At 39.1% G+C, this 22944-nt stretch overlaps 3 protein-coding genes across 5 annotated transcripts; 1 reads left to right on the top strand and 2 right to left on the bottom strand.

The window, feature by feature from the left end:
• Positions 1–1175: 1175 nt before the first annotated feature.
• On the bottom strand, positions 1176–13307 carry pik3c3 (phosphatidylinositol 3-kinase, catalytic subunit type 3). Of its 2 annotated transcripts, XM_088430187.1 has the most exons (24): positions 12840–13307; positions 11909–12097; positions 11698–11841; positions 11405–11534; positions 11307–11333; positions 10242–10328; positions 10057–10152; positions 8894–8965; positions 8671–8775; positions 7808–7900; positions 7547–7732; positions 6504–6634; positions 6200–6281; positions 5577–5644; positions 5406–5511; positions 5225–5341; positions 4487–4618; positions 4252–4380; positions 4020–4089; positions 3695–3759; positions 2442–2526; positions 2302–2376; positions 1842–2227; positions 1176–1500 (listed from the first exon to the last, which is right to left on the bottom strand). In XM_088430187.1, exons 1-24 carry the CDS (start codon positions 12902–12904, stop codon positions 1486–1488), a joined length of 2655 nt encoding a protein of 884 aa, XP_088286313.1. In that variant the 5' UTR covers positions 12905–13307; the 3' UTR covers positions 1176–1485. The 2 variants fall into 2 exon arrangements, with proteins under 2 accessions (XP_088286313.1, XP_088286324.1); XM_088430198.1 differs by lacking the exon at positions 11307–11333 and having other exon boundaries at positions 12840–13306.
• Positions 13308–15352: 2045 nt separating this feature from the next.
• msmp1 (microseminoprotein, prostate associated 1) lies at positions 15353–17173 on the top strand. The gene is made up of 3 exons (XM_088423666.1): positions 15353–15472; positions 16785–16893; positions 16987–17173. The coding sequence occupies exons 1-3, from the start codon at positions 15355–15357 to the stop codon at positions 17171–17173; spliced, it is 414 nt and encodes a 137-aa protein (XP_088279792.1). The 5' UTR covers positions 15353–15354.
• Positions 17174–18198: 1025 nt separating this feature from the next.
• rgp1 (GP1 homolog, RAB6A GEF complex partner 1) lies at positions 18199–22862 on the bottom strand. Of its 2 annotated transcripts, none has more exons than XM_088421081.1 (9): positions 22486–22862; positions 22278–22393; positions 21838–21971; positions 21680–21763; positions 21456–21605; positions 20747–20893; positions 20552–20679; positions 20297–20474; positions 18199–18616 (listed from the first exon to the last, which is right to left on the bottom strand). In XM_088421081.1, the coding sequence occupies exons 1-9, from the start codon at positions 22486–22488 to the stop codon at positions 18393–18395; spliced, it is 1164 nt and encodes a 387-aa protein (XP_088277207.1). In that variant the 5' UTR covers positions 22489–22862; the 3' UTR covers positions 18199–18392. The 2 variants fall into 2 exon arrangements, with proteins under 2 accessions (XP_088277207.1, XP_088277217.1); XM_088421091.1 differs by having other exon boundaries at positions 22506–22862.
• Between the last annotated feature and the right edge of the window lie 82 nt (positions 22863–22944).

The following is a 22944-nucleotide window of genomic DNA, read 5'->3' as shown; positions in this document are numbered from 1 at the left end:
CTGCGGCGTCCCAACATGGCACGACGTGATTGGCTGTCACTAAGGCAAAAAGGCGGAGCTTGTACTTCCACGACGACAGTACACAAGGCACAGAATTGAATGTGAGCGGGTTTAAAAAAAAAAAAAAAACAGTGAATGGTATGTGACATATCTTATATCATGTATAATACGCAAATGTCAACACAGGATGTATGGCGCGCGTATTTGTCGTTCTTAAGTTATGGCACATAGTGTACTTTATTCTACATCCAGCAGATGGTGCTGTTTTTCTTTTCATTTTTGAAACCCTGTGGTTCTCAAACCTTTTACAAATACTTGACCAACTCAAAATACAGTTTTCCATAAAAACAAATATTTCTTAGTTTTTCATATAATTGTAACAATACCTCACATGAACTCAAGAAACCCACAATTAAATTAATCTTCATAGTTGTACAAAAGGGGCAGAGTACTGAACTTTGTGGCACACCCTGGTTGACAATAGGTGGGGATTGTTTTATTATAACATTCTGAATTGTATTGAGGACAATTTGGAGTGGTTGAGTGCCCTTTGTAAAGTAAGGTTAAAAAAAACGCGTTACACACCAAATAGCATGCAGTTTTTTGACACCAGATGAAACAAAAATGGAACACCGAACGATGGGATAAGAAGCCTCATTCACTTAGAAGCAAGTGTAACGTTTTTTTTGTTTTTTTTAATAATGCTCAGGAACTTAGAAAAATAATTCCTAGTTTTCATTTGAACAAAAAAAAATGCTCCTAGAACAAAGCATTAGCAAAAGTTCTAAATTGGAATCAATACTCACCATAGTCCCTATAAAAGCAATAAAAATAAACGGTAATTTGTGCGCTTAGTCATGGTTAAAAACAAGGTTGAGGGGGCGGAGCTTTCTGACTGATGGCGTCAAGGACCACAGGAGTGCCTGGTGAGTAAGAATTTCTAATGAAATGGAAACAGTTTACAATATTGGACGAAAAGAAGACAAAAAAAAAACTGTGTTCTGGCTTCCAATGTCGAACGCATCACTTTTGTAAACAAGAACAACTTGTGGCCTTAACCCGACCCCCTTTGTGCAACCCCCGTAGATTTGGATTTGTTATTAATAGATCCTCAGTTTTAAACAAAGCTGAGTAAAGCCGCACTATGTTGACACAAGCATGTGGGAATGTCCTGATTTGTTTTTTTATTTCATCTTTATTTATTCAGATAAGGCGAATGAGAACAGATTCCTGTTTCCAAAGCCGACCTGACCGATGCTTAATAAATAAAAACAATTGCATGATGACAGGCTGAAAAGATGTGGTGAGTTATACAATTCATTCATTAGTACACTAAATGATATTTACAGGATTTAAAAAAAAAAAAAAAACAGGACATGCATGTTTGCATTAGCCATTTGTTGCAGTTCATTTTTGGCCTTTTTTTTTTTTCTCCAGTAGTTTCTTAGACTTCCAAGTCCGCCGGGTTTTACGTCGTCTCACATCTCACCTACGCCAGTACTGAAAACACATAGGGAAAACGTACGATATTCATAGGAAAATGAATAGAGAAGCATGGCAAACTGGATGTAAAAAAAAAAAAAATACTGTTAATAGTTACAGTGAGGAAACTAAGGCATGTGAAAATGAGGTATGAATTATTGCCCCATTTATAAGCTAAAATGTAGTTTCAATATTTGTTCATTTTAAAAATAAAACGTGTTTAAAACCTTTAAAAAAAAATGCTCATTAATTGTGCATACGCATGGTCTGAGGTTGTAAATTGAAGCCCAGATTCAGAGCAATTTAAAATAGGAACAGTCAAATCTTTCCCCTGACTTCAACCCAACTGAGAAACTTACTTGAGCAAACTTGTGTATCTGTTCGACCACGGCGGCGAACAGGGCGCCCACGCTCTCGTCGATCAGGCTCTGCATGTAATGCACGGCCTCCTCGTCCGACAGGTCCAGCCGGAACTTGTCTTGTACTTTCTTGACCGTCTTGTCCGGCTCCAAGGCGATGTCCGGAATATTGGCGTCCACCATGAGGGAGAAGAGATTGAGGATCAGGTTGGAGTACCTGCGCAGGTGCAAAAAGGCCGTGTAGCACTGCTTCCGGAACTCCTGGTACTGCTCGCTCTGCATGCCCCCCATGCCCTCCACCATCTCCTTGCTCAGCTTCATCGGTGGTGGAAGTGGTTTGGGATCGCGGCCCAGGATGTAGCCAAAGTCAATATGGAAGAGTTTCCCTGGAGGAGGAAAGAGATGGAAAAGATATTAGAAAAACACACTCAGGGGTGTAAGAAGAATCGCTTTATCGTACCGGTCTTGGTCAGGAGCAGATTGTCCAAATGTCGGTCTCCCACACCCAGGATGTACGTGATGACGCAGTAACCGGCTGGGATGCATGGGAACAAGCGTTGAGATCAAAGTCCCCAAAAGAACGGTCCCCGAAAGACTCACCGCAGCTCTTCACGTAAGTGTCCATCACTTCTGAGCTGATGCCATACGGCCCCTTTTCACTCGGTGCGTGCTTTCTGAAGAAGCTCTAAACCCAAAGTGGAGTTTTGAAATAATGTATCTGTTCAACAATCTCTGCCATCAGAATAACTAAATGCTTCTCACGGCTGTACTCAAAGATCTTTGGAAAAGTATTTGGGAACATGATCTAAGGTATTTGCATTTGTTACGTATTAATGGGTTTGTCTGGTAATGGAGTCGATGTGACTAATACAGTGCTTCTCAAATGGGCGTACTAATACCCCTGGGGGTACTTGAAGGAACTTCAGGTGGTACGCGAGATTATGAATAAAACAGACAAACGTGCAAAAATCCTTTAAAAATAATTACTGAATTAATGAAATTTGTCAGGAAAATATAAGTTTGAAAACACATGTCAGTAGATTATTCAGTCTCATTATTTAAAAAAAACAGCCCCCCCCCATACTAGAAAGGTTCCACTCAACTTGTCATGTGCCACCTCTCGTTACCTGTCAAGTTGATGATTTATTTTTGGGGAACACATTTCTACTATGATCCCAAAGGTTTTTCTGTGGACAAATATTTACTCATAATTATTTCTTTTTGAGAACATGTCTGACCCTTTATGTTGACTATTTTTTTGTGGACAGATATTTATTCATAATTAAGTTAATGATGTATTTTTTTGAACAGATCTCTACTGTAATCCAAAACAGCACGCTTTACATTGAATATTTCATGTTAAATATTTTTCAGTGGACAGGGCCGGGTCTGACACTTTATATTGATTATTTTTTGTGGAAAAATATTAATTAATAATTAAGTTATTTCTTTTTGGTAACAGATTTATTTTATTATCCAAAAGACACTTTTTGTGGACCTAAACAAATTAAGTTTGAAAAGGTCTAAAGTATAATAAATCAGACATTGCATGGCATGTTTTATTCATTTAATTTTTTTTACACAAAAATGCTTTGCAATGGTTAAGGGGTACTTGGCTGAAAACATATTTCAAAGGGGGTAAATCACTGAAAAAAGGTTGAGAACCACTGATGGAATATATGATTTTTGGGGTGCCAAATAATACTCGTATAAAACTTAAACGTTCTGTCCCCTGAAAATCTGAGACGCTAATACTTTGCCTGAAAGCAACAATTGTTAAAAAAAAACAGTAAACAAACAAACAAACATTAGTTTAGCTATGTATTTAGTTATGAAACATGAAAGTCTCTAACCTGAATGTTGCCTTCAGTTGCCAGCACTTCAGCAACCGGAACCGACTGGACAAACTGCATGAAACCTGAAAAAAAAAAGGAGAGAGAGAGGGAGGGGGAGAGAGAGAGAGAGAGAGAGAGAGAGAGAGAGAGAGATAGATAGATAGATAGATAGATAGATAGATAGATAGATAGATAGATAGATAGATAGATAGATAGATAGATAGATAGATAGATAGATAGATAGATAGATAGATAGATAGATAGATAGATAGATAGATAGATAGATAGATAGATAAGTAATCCATTGCTAAGCCATCCCATTGTCCTATGTTGCAACAGTTACCATGCTTGGTGCTGGTGGCTAACACTTTGTAGGGCGTCAACTTCAGATCCAGATTCTCCTTCCTTAGTAACTAAAAACAATTATGGTGCTTAACAAATGTAAATATTAACACAGCCCTAGATAATACATCAGTACGTAAAAGCTGAAATTATACTTCAAATCCTAAAAAAATGATTGTTTTGATACACGGTTTATATAACTAGTAAGAATGAGCTAATGTATGTAAGCATACTTTATCCATCAGCGAAATGATCTGGAGGATGAGCTGATCCTGTCTAAGGTCATCCCCGTGTTTGAAGATGACCGGATAGGTGGTGGCGGCCTCAGTTTTGAAGATCAGTTTGGCGGGCATCAGTGCGCTCTGATGCGAAAGAGCCAGACACACAAGTGAGGTGTGTGCACTGGTGGTTGGAATCTTTAAAAAGAATAATTTACTAAAAAATGCATGAGCAAGAGCTTTGCTGGACCTTGAAGAGTGTCGCCGTTTCAGGGACGATTCCACGGATTCGGATCTGAGGTTCCAGCGGGAGCGGGATGGGTTCGATTTCTGAGAGGTACACCTTCTCGTTGTCTGCCAGAAGCGCCTGGAGCCGCTCAGTCTGAACACACACACACACACACACACACACAGTTGAGATGTGTCACTGTATCCAAATTACTACTTTCTTTTTAGAAACAGATATCTCAACTCACTCCACAATAAGATAAAATAAAACAAAATTTGTGAATATTCTTCCAAAAAGTTATTTATTGCCACTATCACAAAGGTTAAGGTCAAACAAAACAAAATCACTCCTGTATTTCAAAGCTATCTTGATGCTAACATACAATGGGAAACACCAAAAGCAAACAATTAGCATCCCTTGTTACCCTTCATGCAATCCTTAATGCAATTGATATATGAAAATAAGCAGTGTAGCGAAGCAACTAATTTAATTTAGCCTGTAGAATACAAATATATGGATCTATTCTTTATCCTCTGCCAAGAATTGCTGATATATTACCACCATACTGTGAAGCTGAGATAGGAGCTGAGTCTCCAGTCTAGTAGGGCTGTCTAGCAGAATGAACAGCACAATGTGCATTTTTAAAAAACTGAACTCAAGTTCATTTGAAACCCGAGCGTAATCACGGAAAAAATTCAAGTCAAATTTCAAGTCAGAGCTGTGTATCATTTTTGAGAATTATTCACAATGATTCCACACCTTCTTCTTGCGATTGCCACTCTCCCTCTGCACGGCCTTCATCAACTGCACCAGCCGGTCCACGAAGGTCTGCTGCGTAGCGAGGAGCGAACGCATCACCCTCACACTCTTATCGCCCTGGAAATGATTAATTGAGTTAGCGAAAGGACGAGCGGCGTGGATGAGATATTCTTTGGCAGACCTTGAGCAGAGCCTGGCTGAACCTCCTCATCACGTTAAGGTACATCTCATGGGTTTTGGGATCCCTCAACTGTGTGTCCTGGTCCTCACACTCTACGATAACATACCTGAGGAGAAACAACAAATGAATTAAACTTTGAAAAGGTTAGGGCAGACACACACGGGAACTTACCAGTACAAGTAGTTCGCCAGGGTCGAGTTCTTGCAAGCACGTGAGATGAGAAACGTGCACAAGTCTTGCTGCAAATAAAACACATATACACATATACACATATATATATATATATACACATATACACATATATATATATATACACATATACACATATACACACATATACACACATATACACACATATATATATATATATATATATATATATATATATATATATATATATATATATATATATATATATATATATATATATATATATAGATAGATATATTAGGGGCGGGAATCTCTGACTGTCTCACTATTTGATTCTGATTTTAAAAATAATTATACAATTAAAAACAAATTCTGCCTCAATCTTTAGATGTGTAAAAAATGGCATACTAGTTCAGACTGTAGGGTGACAAGGTGTCTTTTTTTATTGTACTTTTTTTTTAAGCTTTGACTCAAAAGAAACATGCCTTTTCCCACAAAAATAGCATGCGGACGACTGCTATACTCCTTGTAGCTAGCTAGCTTCTATGTATATCTAATAAATGTTTTCTGTAATTCTTTATCTCCAGCTCATAATCCATATAAATCTGTCGTTGTTTCTACCACCTAAGAAATCACAGTCTTACCTCAAGATTCTCGCCGTCTGCTCCTTCCTTGCTTTTCAGCGTAGTGGCGAGAGATCCAGATGTGGCCGTCAGGATCTGGGAGCTGAACGAACGATAAACACAACATAAAAAAACAGGGTAAGGGCCAATCCGTAAAATTCTGGCAGCTAATCCAGAAAAACCCAAACACGCAGCGGCTTGTGTCGGTGTGTGAAAGAAAAATAATCATAGTCACCACCCAGGCAGCATTTCTGAGTTAAATTTAGACGTCCGACTGATTCCCGTCCAAAAAGCAGCAAAAAGCACAAACTCCAAAAGTGCTGACCTGTCCAGTGTGGAGTCATCTGAAAGTCCCTGGCCGTTTCTCTTGCTTCCTGGCTCCAGGCCTCCTTGGATATCGCTAAAGTTTTCATACTTGAGCGCCTGGACCAGTTGGAGCAGATACATGAGCAGGTCCTACAGAGCGTGGAAGACAAATTGTAATTAAATGATTAAAGCAGGCCCAGTGCTTTTTAACCAGTACATGCTCTTTCTTGGTAATGTTCTCAAGCGACGTGGCGTCAATTTACACAGTTACACTTTACACTTGTCTATCTCTGTGTCTTGTTATGACACAAGGCCAATGGATAAAGTTTTAAACTGCATTTTAGATTAAAAAAAAAATCTAGGGCCAGACTCATAAATCGGCCGGCCAATTAGGACCCTTCAAACCTCAGCCAAAAATAATTAGCCAAATGGCTGATACTTGCAGATTGGTTTAACTTATTACCCTTATATACTCTATACTAACCAGTTACAGTACTGTAGTTGTATACAAGTCTATTTTTTATTACATAAAAATCTTTAGCATAACCTTGTATCCTAAAATTAAATTAGGAAATATGTTAAAGAAAACAAAGCAAACCTTGGTATTTCAAGCAATGATTAGGTTAGCAATGCAGGAAAGTTGCGCAAAGAAATGACCTGGATGTCACTACTTTACTTTAATGTGAAGTCACAGTTTGTTTAAAAAATATAAAAATTGTGACATAAAAAAGCGAAAATCTGCTATACAATTTGACACCTATTGAAATGCATTGGGAGGAAACAAATGCTATTTTGTTTATTCTAATTTTTAAAATCAAACAGATGACCAATTAGTAAGCTGTATATTTTTCTGTCAAAGATCAACAGCGACCAAAAAAACTAAAAAATCCTGCATAGTAGCCATTTCCTGATGAACCCAAGACGAAACTGAAGTTTTAGTCATTGATCTATACCTAAACTACAGTCACTATTTTTCAATCCATCCATACAGGGGTTACAATCTCTGTATGGGAAGAGCCTTAGAAATAAAGTTTTGATCGACTCTCCTTCTTTGGTAGATACCTCGTCATCAGCCTGCTGCAGTCGCGCAACAGCATAGCGTCGCACCGTCGGGTTGGTAAACTGCGAGGACAAAAGTTCCAGGGAGTCCTCCACATCCATGGGCCTCCATTTGCCCAGCAGCTCCAGGGCCTGCTTGGCCTCCTGGGGCAGATCCCAGTTGACGCATTTGAGGAACTTTGTCAGCGCCTGAGTCAGAAGTGGATGAAAAACTGTCACGGTAAAGAACGGGCACCGGGGCGGAGGAGTCGGGGCGGAACGGACCTTTTCCTGAGTGGTGAGATAGTATCGGAACTTCCACACTAGGTCCTGCTCTTCTGAGCTAAGCTGCTTGGTCGGCGGGTAGCTGACGATGATCTGTTGACCCAAAAGACACATCATTACTCTTCTCTAAAAATATGTGGATCATGTTTTTTGTTTTCATTGTTGTTTTTTTGCTTTGTTTTCTTTTATTTAACAGTAGTTCTAAATGTATTATAACCACCATCGCTGCAAAGATGCAGCACGATTATGAAAGTCAGGAAAATACAGTAGCAGTCACACTAAAAATATATGTATTTAAAAAAAAAAGTTTAAATGCTATTACTTAAAGTTAAATATAACTGAACTCCACCTAAAAGTATGGTTTGAGGTTAAAAATACAAGTTTAAGACATGCGAGTAACAAGTCTTGATGGAGGCTCTCTGGGACTAGATTCACAATAAATACAATACAAAGTAAGAAATTACAAATTAGAAAAGGAGAAATTTGTCTTTAATTTCATGAAATATTCAGGGAAAATACCATATTGTAATACATGGATCTGTCTTTAAAATGTTGTCTTTTTAGAGTTAGGGCTATCAGTATCAGTGACCACTCAAGAGTTGTGTGCTCAAAGTAATATCGGTCTAGAAAAAAATGGAATTGAACATACCTAAATGGAATAGTTAAAAAAAAAAAAAAGACTTTATTTGTTTGGATCGATCCCAGATTTATTTGAGATGAGATCATATCACAGCTTGGTCCAAAACTAAAGTAAGCAGGAGTGATTGGCTCATCGTGGTTTTACTGCCTTTACTTCTTTTTTCTTTAATATCGCCAGTAGATGAAAAAAAATGGATAGAACAGGGTTTGTTCATGTAACTTACATTGAGCTGGTCCCGCGTCGCAGCGTTGGGCTTAAGGTCGTGGTCGGATGGCCCGCTGCGGAGGCTACGGGCCAGTTTGTGATGCTTGCTCTCCACCAGGTTCTCCTGCGGTAGGCAAATGACAAAAACAATTAGAATGGACGACGTCTATCTTTCTCCAAATGCATGTGTGCGAGTGTGTGTGTGTGTGTGTGTGTGTGTGTGTGTGTGTGTGTGTGCTAACCATGCACATCTGCGGATCAGGAACTTTTACAATTTCACAGCTGGTGAGCATGGGCGCTGCATCATCTCCATCCTGAAAAAAAACGACATTTCAATCTGCCACCTGCACAATGAATGTTCCTTATCCTTAGAACATATTGTGGAAAATTGAGTTTTTCTTTGATTGTTCGTGGCCAAACATAAACATAGTTCCTTGGCATCAATCCACTACTTTTTATTTATTCAGAAAAAATCATAAACAAACAGCTAGGCTAGATGAAAGAATAGAATAGAATAGAATAGAATAGAATAGAATAGAATAGAATAGAATGTCTTTATTGTCATTATAAAGCAGGTATACAACAAAGTTGGTACATACTAAATAAATAGGAACATAAATATGAATGCAAATGAAACAAACTCACACAAAATAAAACAAACATTTTCATCCATCCATGAGTTAAAATTCTAAGTGTTCTTGGGTTGCTATTTTTCCCTGCTATATGACAATTTCTTCATCTTAGGAATGCATTTACTCGTTTAAAGGAATCCTTGCCATATTACTTTCAAATTCATATCAATATCAAAAACGACACTTGTAACACTACCAGTGAAAACTTTGGAAACATATTTCACATTCCATCGCATACAAAAGTGTGTCTTATCAACGTATAACACCAAAACTTGTATGTATGATGAATCCAATTTTATTTGTTGTATTACAGATAATTTATTGTTTGTGTTTGTTGGAAAAAAACATGGAAATAGGATTTTGAAAAAAAAAAATCAGACATTAAATCCTAGTATGGGGGAGGGTGATTGCTATTTCATTATTTTTCAACTTTGTTCTGCCCTAGCTGCATAGATTAAAACTACTTTTTTTGCAGTTTTTGTGTGTTCAGATACAAATTTATGGGAGGGATGAAACTTTTTTGGTCTCTGCATTGTGTACTGTCACCTTAGGTGGTCTGACACATATCGCCTGCAAAAAAGTGTTTATTATTATTGGCGGAAGGGTGTTTTGCTACATACTGGACATGGATCCTGATTGGCAAGTGAGATTTAGTGGCTTGCTAATGAAGTGTCGCCCCCACATGGGAAAATGACACTTAATTCTCCACTCTGACCTTAATCAGGTAACAAAATATGTGCTGGGGTTCACTGTACTAAAAACAGTAAGCTCACCTTTTCATAGTAGACAATGCTGTATTCTTTGTCGTTCGTTTTCACTCGGGGGAACTCCACCATGAGGTACATGAAATTGGAGCTGCGCTTCTCGCTCTGGCAAATACAAAAACAAAAATACATATCACGCACACAAGACGTGCTGACCGAATGTAATGTGCCACAAAATGTAGCCAAAATCTCACCTCATTGATCATCTCAATCTCCCTGAAGGTCAAGCGATCCAGCCAGTCCACCTTGACCATGTGTCCTTGCCGATGGGCCTTGGTCAGCTGTGTGGTGTGGGGGAAAAAAAAGGAGCTGAGCGCTATGGTGATGCAAAACTAAAAAGTGCACATCTTTAGCAAGTTTAGCCATTACCATTCCTTGGATGTGATTATTTGTTAGTAAGCGCATACACTTCAAAAACTGGGGTGTTATATATATATATATATATATATATATATATATATATATATATATATATATATTTTTTTTTTTTTTTAAACAATAACATTCATTTGAAGTGCAGCTATTATCATTTTTTTACCACTTGCCGCTGCCACCCTCATATTCCACTGTAATATCTGTGACTTTGAGTGTTTATGACTTTAAAATGCGGTGCTTAGTCTGGTGAGTGATGCGGGCGTCATAGTGATGCTTTGAGGAAGGGATTTTGGGTTGGGTCACCAATACACCTCAGCGCCACAAGGGGGTAAATTACATGCTAATCGGCATGAGCAATATCCGCTAAGTCCTTCAACAAACAGCAGCTCCAAAATGTCACAAAGCAACTACAACAACGAGCCCAAAATCATGCACAATATCTTTAAAATGAATTAATCAACATACGGCACTACTACTGATACTGAGTTTTAATGCCTTAATCGTTGAAAATATCAGGAGAGCAACATAGATATCTTACCTCGGTCACAATGGGAATGGATATGTGTATCTGAAATTAGTTTTTAGCCACACTGACTACACCTGTGTGTGTGTTTTTTTCCGCTTGTCGGTTGATGCCATTAAATCTACCAATACTACTTTCGCTATTGGCCGGTCGACCGATAACGATGTATTGAGCCTCCCTGGCCAAGACAAAACAATTGTGAATATTTTCCTCCTCAGAAAACCCGATTTTCTCTTATGTGAGGACCATGCGTGCAGACACACGCCAGTGAATTCCTGAAAATTCAGAATTAACTATGCACATTCATCAAGCCTTATTGCATCCTCACGCACACACGACTAAATGCCCCACTGGTACTCACATCACCAAGTACCTCCAGGTCGGGGCCCTAGAACAATATGGTGTTTTAGCTTGAAGGTCAGTCAGGAACTTCCGGTTTAGTCTGGCGAAACAAGATACCTTGGCGAGTCTGCCCATCTGGTCCTCAGCCAGACTGTTGCTGGTGCGTCCCGGTGTGGCGGTGGCCTCTGCGCCGTCACCCTCCACGCCAGGCCAAACTTTCAGGTCGTGCATTCCTTGTCTGAACATCCTGTGACAAGACAGTGGGCTATTTTGGTCCGTGTGTGTATACATCCTTTCTTTCTCAATGTTGTGAATATTTGCAAATATAGACACACGTGCCATGGCTCCTCAAAGGTGGGGCGCTAAATTCCACAGCCGGAGCTTTACGATAAAACCAATCGACAACTCACCCATATTTGCCAAAAAGTGTGACCGTCGTACCCCCGACAGGGACAGCTCGACCAGGCCCGTAAATGTCCCACACAGTGAGGGCCACCTGGGCGCTTTGGGGCAGATCTGGGTATTTGACCGGCAGCCGCAGCCACTCGTTCCAGCTGTAAACAAGTACATGGGCATTTTAGGAAAGTGCGCAGAAGCCAACGGACAGGCCTCTGAACTCACTTCCAGCGCGTGCTGAAGGCCTTATAGGAAGTGCGGACCGGCAGCGCTAGAGGCTTTCCTTCGGCGAATACTTGGCAGGTAACGTAGAGGTCTGAACAGTGCTCCTGGTAGAGGCCGGAGAAGCGAAGCATGGGGTCCTCCAATAGGGCTTTGTAGCTCTTCTGCTCTCGCTTGCCTTCCAAACTGCCTCTGTAGATGCATATTTGCACACACACACAAAAAGGATCTGTTGAAATCTTCAGGAGTCATTCTTAAATCATCTAGAGGTGGAAACTGATCTTCGACTTGTACATAGCAAGTAATCTATATTCTCAACAAAAAAAAAGTACATCAGTATAGTCTAGTGATTGACTGTGACTATGACCAATTAAAATCACACTTACTCAGGGCTGGCTGTGTTTTCCATATAGATTTTGCCAAGGGATAGACTTTACCAGTGATTATATCATACAACATAAACTATTCTATTCTATTCTATTCTATTCTATTCTATTCTATTCTATTCTATTCTATTCGATTCTAGCCAATGTGCTACTGCGTTATCGTAGATCAATGCTAGATTATGGCCTGGTGAAAGAATATTTCGTCATTTGGGTCAAGGGGCACGCTAAATTACGGCCGGACTTACTGTTTTGAAAATTCTGTTTGAAATGTGTAATACTAATCTTACTGCAACAAGAAAATGTCGAGCCTCGATTTACGTACAAATTCGTGTTGGCCGGGGAACAAACTAGGTCGTAAACTGAGGACTCGCTCACATTGAAGCTTTTACGAAGAGTTAGTTCCCTTTGTTTATTTGTTCTTAGGAGCAAAATAAGACCAATTAAAATTGTGACAACTCAGATAAATGACTAACTTCCTGTAAGGTCACAAGACAGCATTTGTCTCCGGTCAAGTAACAATAATATGCATATTTACGGACACGACTTACATCTTTAGTTGAACGTTGATGTCCAGGTCGCAGCTGTAAACGTAGTTAAACTTATCCGTATCCATTTCCGTATCCAAAATCCAAAGTGCGTTCTTCAAAAACTCAAAGCGTTGTTGGAAAGAAATAGAAAACTCGTACTCTATGAGTCAGGGCGTCAGATTGTATCCGCTAAAGCACCCATATTGAACAGAAATGTTCGACGTAAATCCCACTCGCTTGTCTGAGTGAGACTTTTGTGTACGATTTGTTCTGCTATGCAAGGCCTCGGACCTGTACAAAAGCCCCTCAACACAGATTCGAAGTGGCCTGACAAGAATTTAGCTATTACATCGGAATGGTGTAATAAAGGCAAATCTGTCATTTAGAGACCCCTTTCCGGGGCTTATTGATCTTTTTTAAAGCTTCATAACAATCCAAGCAGCAAGCGATAGCTATTTTCAGACAAGAGCAGCCAATTAACGATGCGACTCTGTGCAGAATTTAGTAAAGAATGGCGATCGATAGAATCGGGGCTTGATTAGAATTACTGATAGGAGAACTAGGAAAAGAGGCGGGGTTTGACGCCAAAGCTAAACTTGAATTTAAAGGGCAACGCACACCGCGTTTTACATCGAGTAAATATGCCGGAAACTGTCCTATTTTATTTCTTACACGTTTGACATAAACTTATTCACACAAGAGTGGCCCTATTGATTGTCAGTTGTGATAGGAAAGAACGATTTGAAGTGCGTCACCGACTTCATGTGATCGGTGTTTAAAGCTCAGGATCGGAGGGTGTATAAGAAGGTGGAAGAAAAGGATGTTAAAAACATGGAAACGATAGAAAGAAAAAGGGAGATGATGGAGTAAAGGCGTATGAAAGAAACAAAAAAGGAGGATAATTGAAGCAGAAACGGATGAAAAATCTAACCGGTTAATAACGATGAAGTGAAAGGAGAGAAGGAAGGATGAATGGAAAATAGAAAGGAGAAAACGTAACAAGGCTGCTCTGAAACAGGGAAAGATGGATGGCAGCAAGGATAAAAGAAGAGAAGGAAGAAAGTAAGGACGAAAAATGGCATAGTTTAAAAGTAAGAGATGAGGATACAAGGAAGGAAAAATGGTCATATAAAAGGAAAGCGATGACAAGAAAATGAAGAATACAATACATTTGACACGACATAATTCAGACTTCTGTTTTGTGTTGTTTTCCATTTGATTGTGGAAGATAAAAGCTCGGCGAAAAGACTGGGTGGCCCCCCTGTGTGGCCCTTCCTTTTATCAACAATGACTCAACTAATTCTTTTTAAGGGGCTGATCTCATCCTCATGGTGGGGGTCAGACCAGCTCTGGCGGAACTTATGGAGGAAAATCTTGCCATCAAAAATATCTATCACTGTCAGCGCAAAGACCTTTGACTTTACCCTTCTTTGTTTGTGTTTTGTATGCCGTGAACATTAATAAAGGAACACTGTTTTTTTTTTCAAATTAAGAGCTAATTAACTGGAACAAGAAGCAACTTGTGTTAGTCATTCATTTGCAAAATGCTTTATGCCTTTATTTTGTGATGTAATTTTCCAGCAGATGAGACAAAATGAGCAGACAACGTTACACGTTCTATGTTATAGAGTTGCTGAATAAAATACACCGAAAGATATTACTACAAATGTCGTCCAGGAAATCAGTAATCAGACACAGATTGCACAGCACCCTACCTACTGATTTAGGGACTAAGATGGTCCACATCGTCAGAATTTCAGCCTTGAAATAACAAATATTGTAAAATTTTTTAGTCCTTGATGAAAGCAGGCTGATTATCATTGTGATAAAACAAAATAAGATATTTGCAAGCTTTGGAAAACGATTATCAATATATTAGCCCTCTTTTCTGACCAACACAGACAGAATAACATAATTCTTGCAGTATTTTAGCCAAGGGATGGCACACTCCTGCTAGTGAGATAACTAATTAGTTGTGCCATGTTGAACTTAAACATGTTGTCACCATTTGGGTGAATTTTCAGCTCCCTGGTGTCCGTCCCTGGTGAATATACAGCAAGCAATTCTCACATTCTGCCAATACGTACTGACAAGTTTTCTATGTATGACTTATCCAACAAGATTTTTTTTTTCATAGCAGTCAATTATGATGCTCAACAAGCTAATATTTCTGTTTAGGTGTTTTAATCAGAGGTCATGGTAGTCAGTGTTGCACTGCCTCATGTGTGAAGAAGAGATCCTGTTTTGAGAATTTTGCCACACATAGCGTAAACCTCACATGCTGGAACAGTGTAACGGCCAAAAGCTTCTCAAACTGGCGTACAATCACTACCGGAATAAAAAAATCACTCAAGTGAAGCGATGCCTAAATCCACAGTATTTTTCTTTCTTTTTTTTTTTTTTTTTTACTTCTCACCACTATCTATCTTTTTTTTTTTTCCAAGTCACCGCCATTAAGTGATTCTTGTGGCCACACCTCCTTGCCCTGGTCAATACCACATCTGGAAGTATAAATGTGAGGAAACGGAGGAGACAAATGTGCACGGCGATGGAGCTTAATAGAATCAAGTGTGTCCTCCAGATTTCTGGATTTCTTCTTCTGTGGATGAGCGGCGGCGCTGCGGCCCCCACGTTGTGCCACTTCAACTCCAAAGGTGATCCTTCTACACTGGGGGGAAAAAAAAAAAAAGCTTAGTTTGTTTCAGATGATGATTTAGCTGCCTTAAAAGTTACAGTTAATACAACAGAACTGGCTTTCAGAATATACGGTACTTGAAATTCAAAACAAAATTTCAACAAGCTTTATGCAAGCTTCGTTTTCATATTCGAATAGTATTTCATATTTTAAATGTTACAAACATTCATTGTACTGTATTTGTTTATAATTCAGTGATTGTTTTAGATATATACCTCACAGAGAGAATAACTGCTTGGTAGTCATTTAACTTTTTTTTTCAACTTTTATAAGTAAAAAAATAATTAATTATGAATGATTTATTAGTTAATTCATAATTAAGTAGCTTATTAAACATTATAATCAGCCAAGAAACCAATTACATATTGTTTATTTTCACATGAATTTGTTAGACTACTACAGAACAGCTTTCCACTTGGTGTCAATTTTGACCCGATTTGGGACAATGTTCTGGAAAACAAATAATGGAAAATCTTTCGATTTTAGGGAGCTGAAATTTCCAGCAGATGATTAAAACATGTAAAATTTAATATGCAACCATTCTGAGATTTCATTGCACTTGCAGATGGATATGCAAGATTTTGTGTACAAAAATAAAACCATGATACATCTAAAACCATGATAATTACAATTTTTGATGGGCATTTTAATAGGATTTATGACATTGATTTTCCTGTGATTTTTGCAACATTCTGTAGAGCGGCGGTCAAACTGTCAGAAAACAGAAAATTCTTATTTGACTTGTTTCACCTCAAGACAGTAGGTGGCGGTAGAGACCATCAAAAGTGTCATCGTCACTTCACAAGCTTCAAATACAGACCGTACCATTTTTCAATTTTTTGTGTGTTAATAAATTTAACCTGGATACGTATGGATAGAACTGATGCCACTGAGCAATTTGAGTGGTTGAAGGAAAAAAAATATTCATAAATAACTTTCATTTTTACGCCTTTAGAAGCATTTACAAAATTAGGAAAAAAATGCAATGTTTATAGCTTGCAAAGTATGTACACAAGGGTTAAGCAGAAGTAGCCATTTTTAGCAGGAAAAACAAATTGCCTATTTGCTAACTGCACTATTTTTTTCATGTGCAATTGATACCTTTAAAAACAGATTTTATTATTGTTCTGAGCGACATGACATGTTCAAGATCCAGGTAATGACAGCTCGCCTTGTTTTCCGTTTGGTCATGTGATGTTCACAAGCTCGGTTAACCCTACATTTCACCATTGCGCTTATTTTCTGAAATGTCATTGTCATCTTCTTTCTAGCGCTGTGTGTGTTCGAGGGGCGACACTATGCGCTGGGCGATACTTGGCTGGACGACAGCTGCATGCAGTGCACCTGTCTGCAGCCCATGGGCGTGGGATGCTGTGACATGTGAGTAAAAAAGGCTCAAAATGTGGTTGTCACACATTTGATTGGCGTGTGGGGAAAAAAAAGGCCTTCGTTTGACGTCAGCCTGCTTTGCAGGGTGCAGCGGCCGGTGGATTACCCGGCTTGGTGTGAGGTACGAGTGGAGCCGGTGAGCTGCAAGGTAACCCTTGTCCTCACGGCGGACACGCGCCTGCCTTGCGTCCCGGGGGAGCGCATGACGGATCCGAGCCACGGCTCGCTTCAGCTACACAATCATCTTGAGGGCTTGACCAGCCGACGCTAAAGTGAAACAAAAAATATGCTTTGGTTGAATATTTTGATGTTTATATATATATATATACCAAGTTTGCCTTATTTTTTTGTCAGTTTTCTACATGCAGTTACAAGAAACCAGTTTGAAGCAAGCACACTTGGCCTCTTATTTTGGAGCTCTGTGCAAGTTCTGTTTGTTAAATAGAAATATAATTTTCCTTATTAAAAACACAATTCAAAAAAGATCAATAGAATCTCCATTGTTTCCATACTTCTCAATTGGACCTGCCATTTGTGTCGCTGGAATAGATAGATGAACAAACATGTATTATTTGTAGGAAATAATCACTGGCCTCTTTCTGTAAGACACAATGTCAATGAGCTATTAAAAAAAAAAAAGTGTGTATTGTAATTCCCTAATACAAGGTGTTAAAGCTATGTCCAATATCAATCGCACTTTTAACTATGATAGATAAATTAGGAAAGGCTTATGGAAATAACAATAACAATCACCATTATTTTATCCCTGCACATCAAACACTTTATTTTTGAAGGTTTTTTTTAACGTTTTTTTAACATCCATTTTAACTTTTTTTTAAGTACAAAAAGACTTTGTAATTATGTGAAATTCAAGCCTCATACATTTTCATTCTGCTACATCTTCACCTTTGATGCTTTGCATACATTGAATAAACATATCGTATCTATCATACTTTTAAAAATGTTTTTAATTCCATAAATCTTAGATTTATTAGGTTAACCTGTGATCATGAGGATTACATAAATGGAGTAGACACCTTGAATGCTAACAAAAGTTGAGATTGACCTCTAGTTTATTAACTTGACTTTCACAGACTTAGAATTTGTACCTTTGAGTAATTTCATCTTTATCTAATTTTATTTACATGTGTATGTGTTTCCGATTTGTAATCACAAAATATGGTGTAATTATTGGGGATGGCGGAATCACATGCAATACACGCTTGCTACGCAAGCAATATGGTGCTTTCAGGGTACTTACTTACGTCATCGGAAACATGTAAAAACACCGGGCCGTTCTGCTCATTGATTGATCTTTTTAATCATGTTTAAAAATCGAGTCGCGCCACAGTCAAAATCGCAGATTAAATATCTTTTGATCGTCCAGCTTCACACATAAAATGTCAATCGTAAGCTTGGAAACTGGGAGTTTGACTAGACAAAAATGGTTAACCTCTTGAAAGGCATGTTTTCATTATCTTGATTCACAGTCAAATGTTTATACTGTTGGTCCCCGTGAATTGGGACTCATAGGATGCCAAGGCCGGGTTGGTGGGCAGGATCTTGATGGGCAGGTCCCAGCTGAAGGTGTCCACTTCCACATGCTGGGTGCCGGCCCACACCGTCGCCTTCGACTCGTTCTGGAGCACCACGGGTGGCTCGGCGGGCTCCCGGGCAGTGACGAATTCAAAGTGCAGCCGCCACCTCAGAATAACTGGAAAGTTAAGTTTTGTTGAGTGGAAATATGACGGCAATCGGTTTATCAGTCATTCTGTCCATTTTTATTTAGCATTATAGACACGATCAGTGATAGAGTGGTCTCAATGTCAAAATTCCCCACCCGAAAGGGCTACAAGATGACAGCAAAGCACTACTTTAGTCAACTTGAAATTGCTCAACTCACTTCACCATAGTTCCTTGGCAGTAAGATGCCGGAAAATGGCAGAAATGCATCCAGTAAATATGTTAAATTAAGCTGAGAAGTTTCATTTAGACAAAAAAATATTGCCCACATCATGGACCAAGGAACTTTGTTAACCCCTGGGGCAAATTTTGACTCAACTCGGGATTGTAGATGTTTTTGATGTATGACATCAAAGGAAAAAAATACAAAAAACACTGGGAGGCTAAAATATAGCAGACTGTCAAAACATGTCAACTTTCAATATGCTATCCTGCCATCCATTTTAAATGGTTGCAAATGGGAGGTTGAGGTACACCCTGCAGAATTTAAATTTAGCCCATGTCAGGCTCATTTACTGCCATTGAAAATGGAAAATATTGTCAATTTTGGACATATTAAAACCAGATGTTTTACAATGCATTTCCCCCAATTTTTGCATTAATCCTTTCAACGACAACCCGTGAAAATAGTGCAGTAGACATTTTTGTGATAATACCACAAAACCACCAGGAGGCGCTAGCGGACAATTTATGACATTTGCAAGATTTTCAATGACTTCACTGAGTGGCTTAGCCTGCTTCCCATGATGGAAAGTTCTTGCTATTCATTGTGGGACTTGTCGTTGACAAAAAGCTTCGATCCAAGAACTAAGTGTTGCAGGAAAGCTTTTATTTTGCTGCAGGGGAGCCTTTTATTTCATGCAATGCATAACATTATACCTACATATTCCCTTCTGTGAAATGTGCGGCATTGAATAGCTGTTATCGTTTTTTTGAGAGAAAGAAAAAACTTAAAATAGTACTGTGCCGACATTTTATGATTCATCAAACTTTGGAACGGCATTTGTATAGTTCTCTCTTGGACTATTTGGAAACCAAGGACAGTCTAAATAAAGATTTTTGCACAGAAAAAAAAAAAACATAACGCATACTCCTTTGGGATCATATGAAAAAATCTGCTCTCAAAAACAAGCCATTAACTTAATGTGATTAATGTGACTCACACATGACGCTAGGTGGCATGTGACAGTTTGGGTCAAACCATTCTAACATGGGGGAGTCTGGGTGTTTAGGATAATGACATTGAATAGCTTGCACATTATAAAGTTCCTTTTGAGAACTTACAGCATATTTTCCTGAAACATTGACACAATTGGACAATTATTCTAAAATATTTTTGCATGAATATTACATATTAAATATATTTTCAAATCCCACGTACCCTCTGGAGAGCCTTCGCATACGCACATTTGAGAACCACCAAGTGTTTTATTCAGACAGAAAAAAATAGAGCTTTGTCGCCATCTTATCAAGAAAAATGTGTTAGAGATGAGGAGTTACTTATAGACAAAATAGCAATGATCTTAGTGTATTCTCCAAATCTTTATGAATTACATTACCATAAAAAAACGAAATGATCAGTCACTTTTTCATTCTTTGATTTCCTACTAAAGGAAACACGCATTCATGTTGTTTGTCAGTCTGGACTCACCGATATCCGTGCTGAAGCCTGGCGTTACGTTGAGGGGGACGGGGAGGGAGAAGTGGCTGGACGCCGTGTGCAGGCACGATTCCAGATGCCGTCCGTGTCCCGTCACGCTAAGAGGCTGGCCGGGCCGCCGCTGGTACTCCTGCTGAATTTCCTCTTCGCTCTGGAGGCTCACCGAATACTGGCAAGAAGAAAAACAAATCTCTTGATGACAATTATTTGATCCCTCTTATTTGAACCGCGAGTGTCGCAAAGCACCTGCAAGCACGGAATGTCTCCCTCTGAGAAATTAAATGTGCCGATGATGTCCTCTCCGAGTCTGTACATAGTCTTGAAGATGCAGAACTTTGCCACTTTCCCTCGCATGTTGGTGATGTTGAACATGTCTGGAGATGATCAAAATTAGACATTCATATTTGTGACTTCATTTCAGCAACAATCAGGACAACTCACGAGGGCAGCGTCTCGACGTGGACACCATGAGCATGTCCAGTGCTCGCTCCAATGGCCGCGCGTCCCTCCGGCCGGCTTCCTCTTCCTCCAGGAACGGGTTAGAAGGGGACACTTCCTCGTCCTGAGTGAATAAGGGTTCTGGCATACCTAAGAGAAAGGAAAGGCAGAAAAGGTCCTCTTCTGTTTGTTAAAAGACAAAATAATGACAGGATTTTTTCAAGAATGATGGTCTCAAATATTGATGCCACTTTCTAAGCAGAATGGCAGAAACCTTCAGGTCATTATTTATTTGGAATACATTTGCATTTGTTCCTCCTGAAGCAAAACAACTCCACAACTTGATGTTGCCACTCCAGTATTCCAAGGTGGACACAATGTTCTCACACATGATTTTTCTAGAATTGTTGTGTTTATTTTCACAATTACTTTCTAGAATGTTTATTTTTCACATTTACCAGTATGTAGATGTCTTTTTCTCATTTTCTCAAAATTATGGTGAACAATCATCTCCAGTTTTTCAGTTATCAGCTTTATATATTTTTTAATCTTGTCATTTCCTTACTTTAACCATTGCAAATGATTTTCACATTAAAATAACAGTCATTTAAGTACAACATAAAAGTTCTGGACCACAAAAAAATAGAAGAGATAACTTAAGTGATAGGAGAGAGGTCAAATATTACCAACAATTTCAGAGAAATGTTCTCACCTTGCAGAACCAAAACACGGAAAGGAACTCTGAGAAGTTTGATAGGTGAATTGACCCTCTGGCAGCCGATGGTCAGTTTGTAAACATACTTGACAGACTGGCCCCGAAAACTGGGAGGACCGTCGCCAGGTACGACTTCACTATACGAATCTGCGATACAAAACAAATGCACCACCTCAAAACATTGTTCCGGTGTTGTCATTTATAATCACACGTTGACACACATGTTTTGCTCTCTCCTGGATCCAGACAAAGGTCACAGAACAGGATTTTGGGGGGCGTGTCCAGAACACATTGGCCTCGCTCTCCTAGTGAAGATAGAGTCGGTTAGATTTTAGCGTGATACAGAAAACCACACATCTTTGGGTTGTAACTCACTGACCTCTGCTTGGAATGAGGACTGTGTCACTGTCAGCTTGGACATCTTGTTTGTTGCCACGGCTTGGTAGACTCACTCTGCTTTCGCTTGCGTGAAACTGGCAATGGATCTGGGCGCTGGCCCATGCCAACATCTCACTAGGACACCGTACAGTCAATTCGTTAAAAAAAATAGTGCATTTGGTATTTGGACCTTTAGTCAAATTTGACTGTGTAAAAGCCAGTCAAAAACAGTCCTAGTTTTACAACAGTTTGTTACACGGATTATCACAATTGATTCAGCAGGATCCAGGCAAATTAGACTTGACATGGAAACACATACATGCTGAAATCTAATAGGACAAAAATCATCGGACATAGACAAACAAAAACTCTAATTTGTTGCAACTACTTCAATGGTGTTAGGACAGCATGCCAGTGAAGTTGATTGCATTCCCAATTTACCTGCTCGCAGAAGTGGAAAAGTGGGACATTGGATTTCTAAAAGTGATGAGACACTCCATTAGCTCCCCGGCCAAAAACACGGGGCCTCGAGCCATGGAGGCCACCACCTCGATCATCTGCATGAGGGAACACGACAATTTATTACCCGAATGGAACCATACAAAACGTAAATACTCTGCACGGTAGCATGCTAAGCTAACACAATTACCATGAAAATTTAACACGCACGTTGTCCACCGAGAGAGTCTGCGTCCGGGCTGTAAAGGTTACTTCTTTCCGAATTTCAAGGGTATATGTGATGCTGTCTTAATACATCCAAGTAGTTTCTACCTACAAATCATTTTCATCCGAATCTAGCACCGTTTGGCTAGCAGTCGGTAAACAAAAGCGTGTCCACAAGGACGACCAAAACCTAACCGTGGCAAACAAATTCTTGAGGGATGAGATTTTTTTTAAAAAATAATATATGTTAAAATTGATCAAAATTGATATTTATCAATCGCTGCACTAGTAATATGTACACAAAGTAAGTAATTGAAAAAACAAAAAACGAAAAATATTACGACGCTACTTTTTGGTTGGCCATCGAGAAACGTCACGTGGCAGCACTAAGGCACATTACAGGTGGTGTGTTGCTATGGTAACTTTAGGGGGTGTCAGCTTTCTA

The sequence above is a fragment of the Hippichthys cyanospilos genome, chromosome 1 (genome assembly GCF_059441005.1).
Source record: "Hippichthys cyanospilos isolate Australia breed blue-spotted pipefish chromosome 1, RoL_Hcya_1.0, whole genome shotgun sequence".
Classification (NCBI taxonomy): Eukaryota; Metazoa; Chordata; class Actinopteri; order Syngnathiformes; family Syngnathidae; genus Hippichthys; species Hippichthys cyanospilos.
This window is presented reverse-complemented; position numbering and strand designations above follow the sequence as displayed.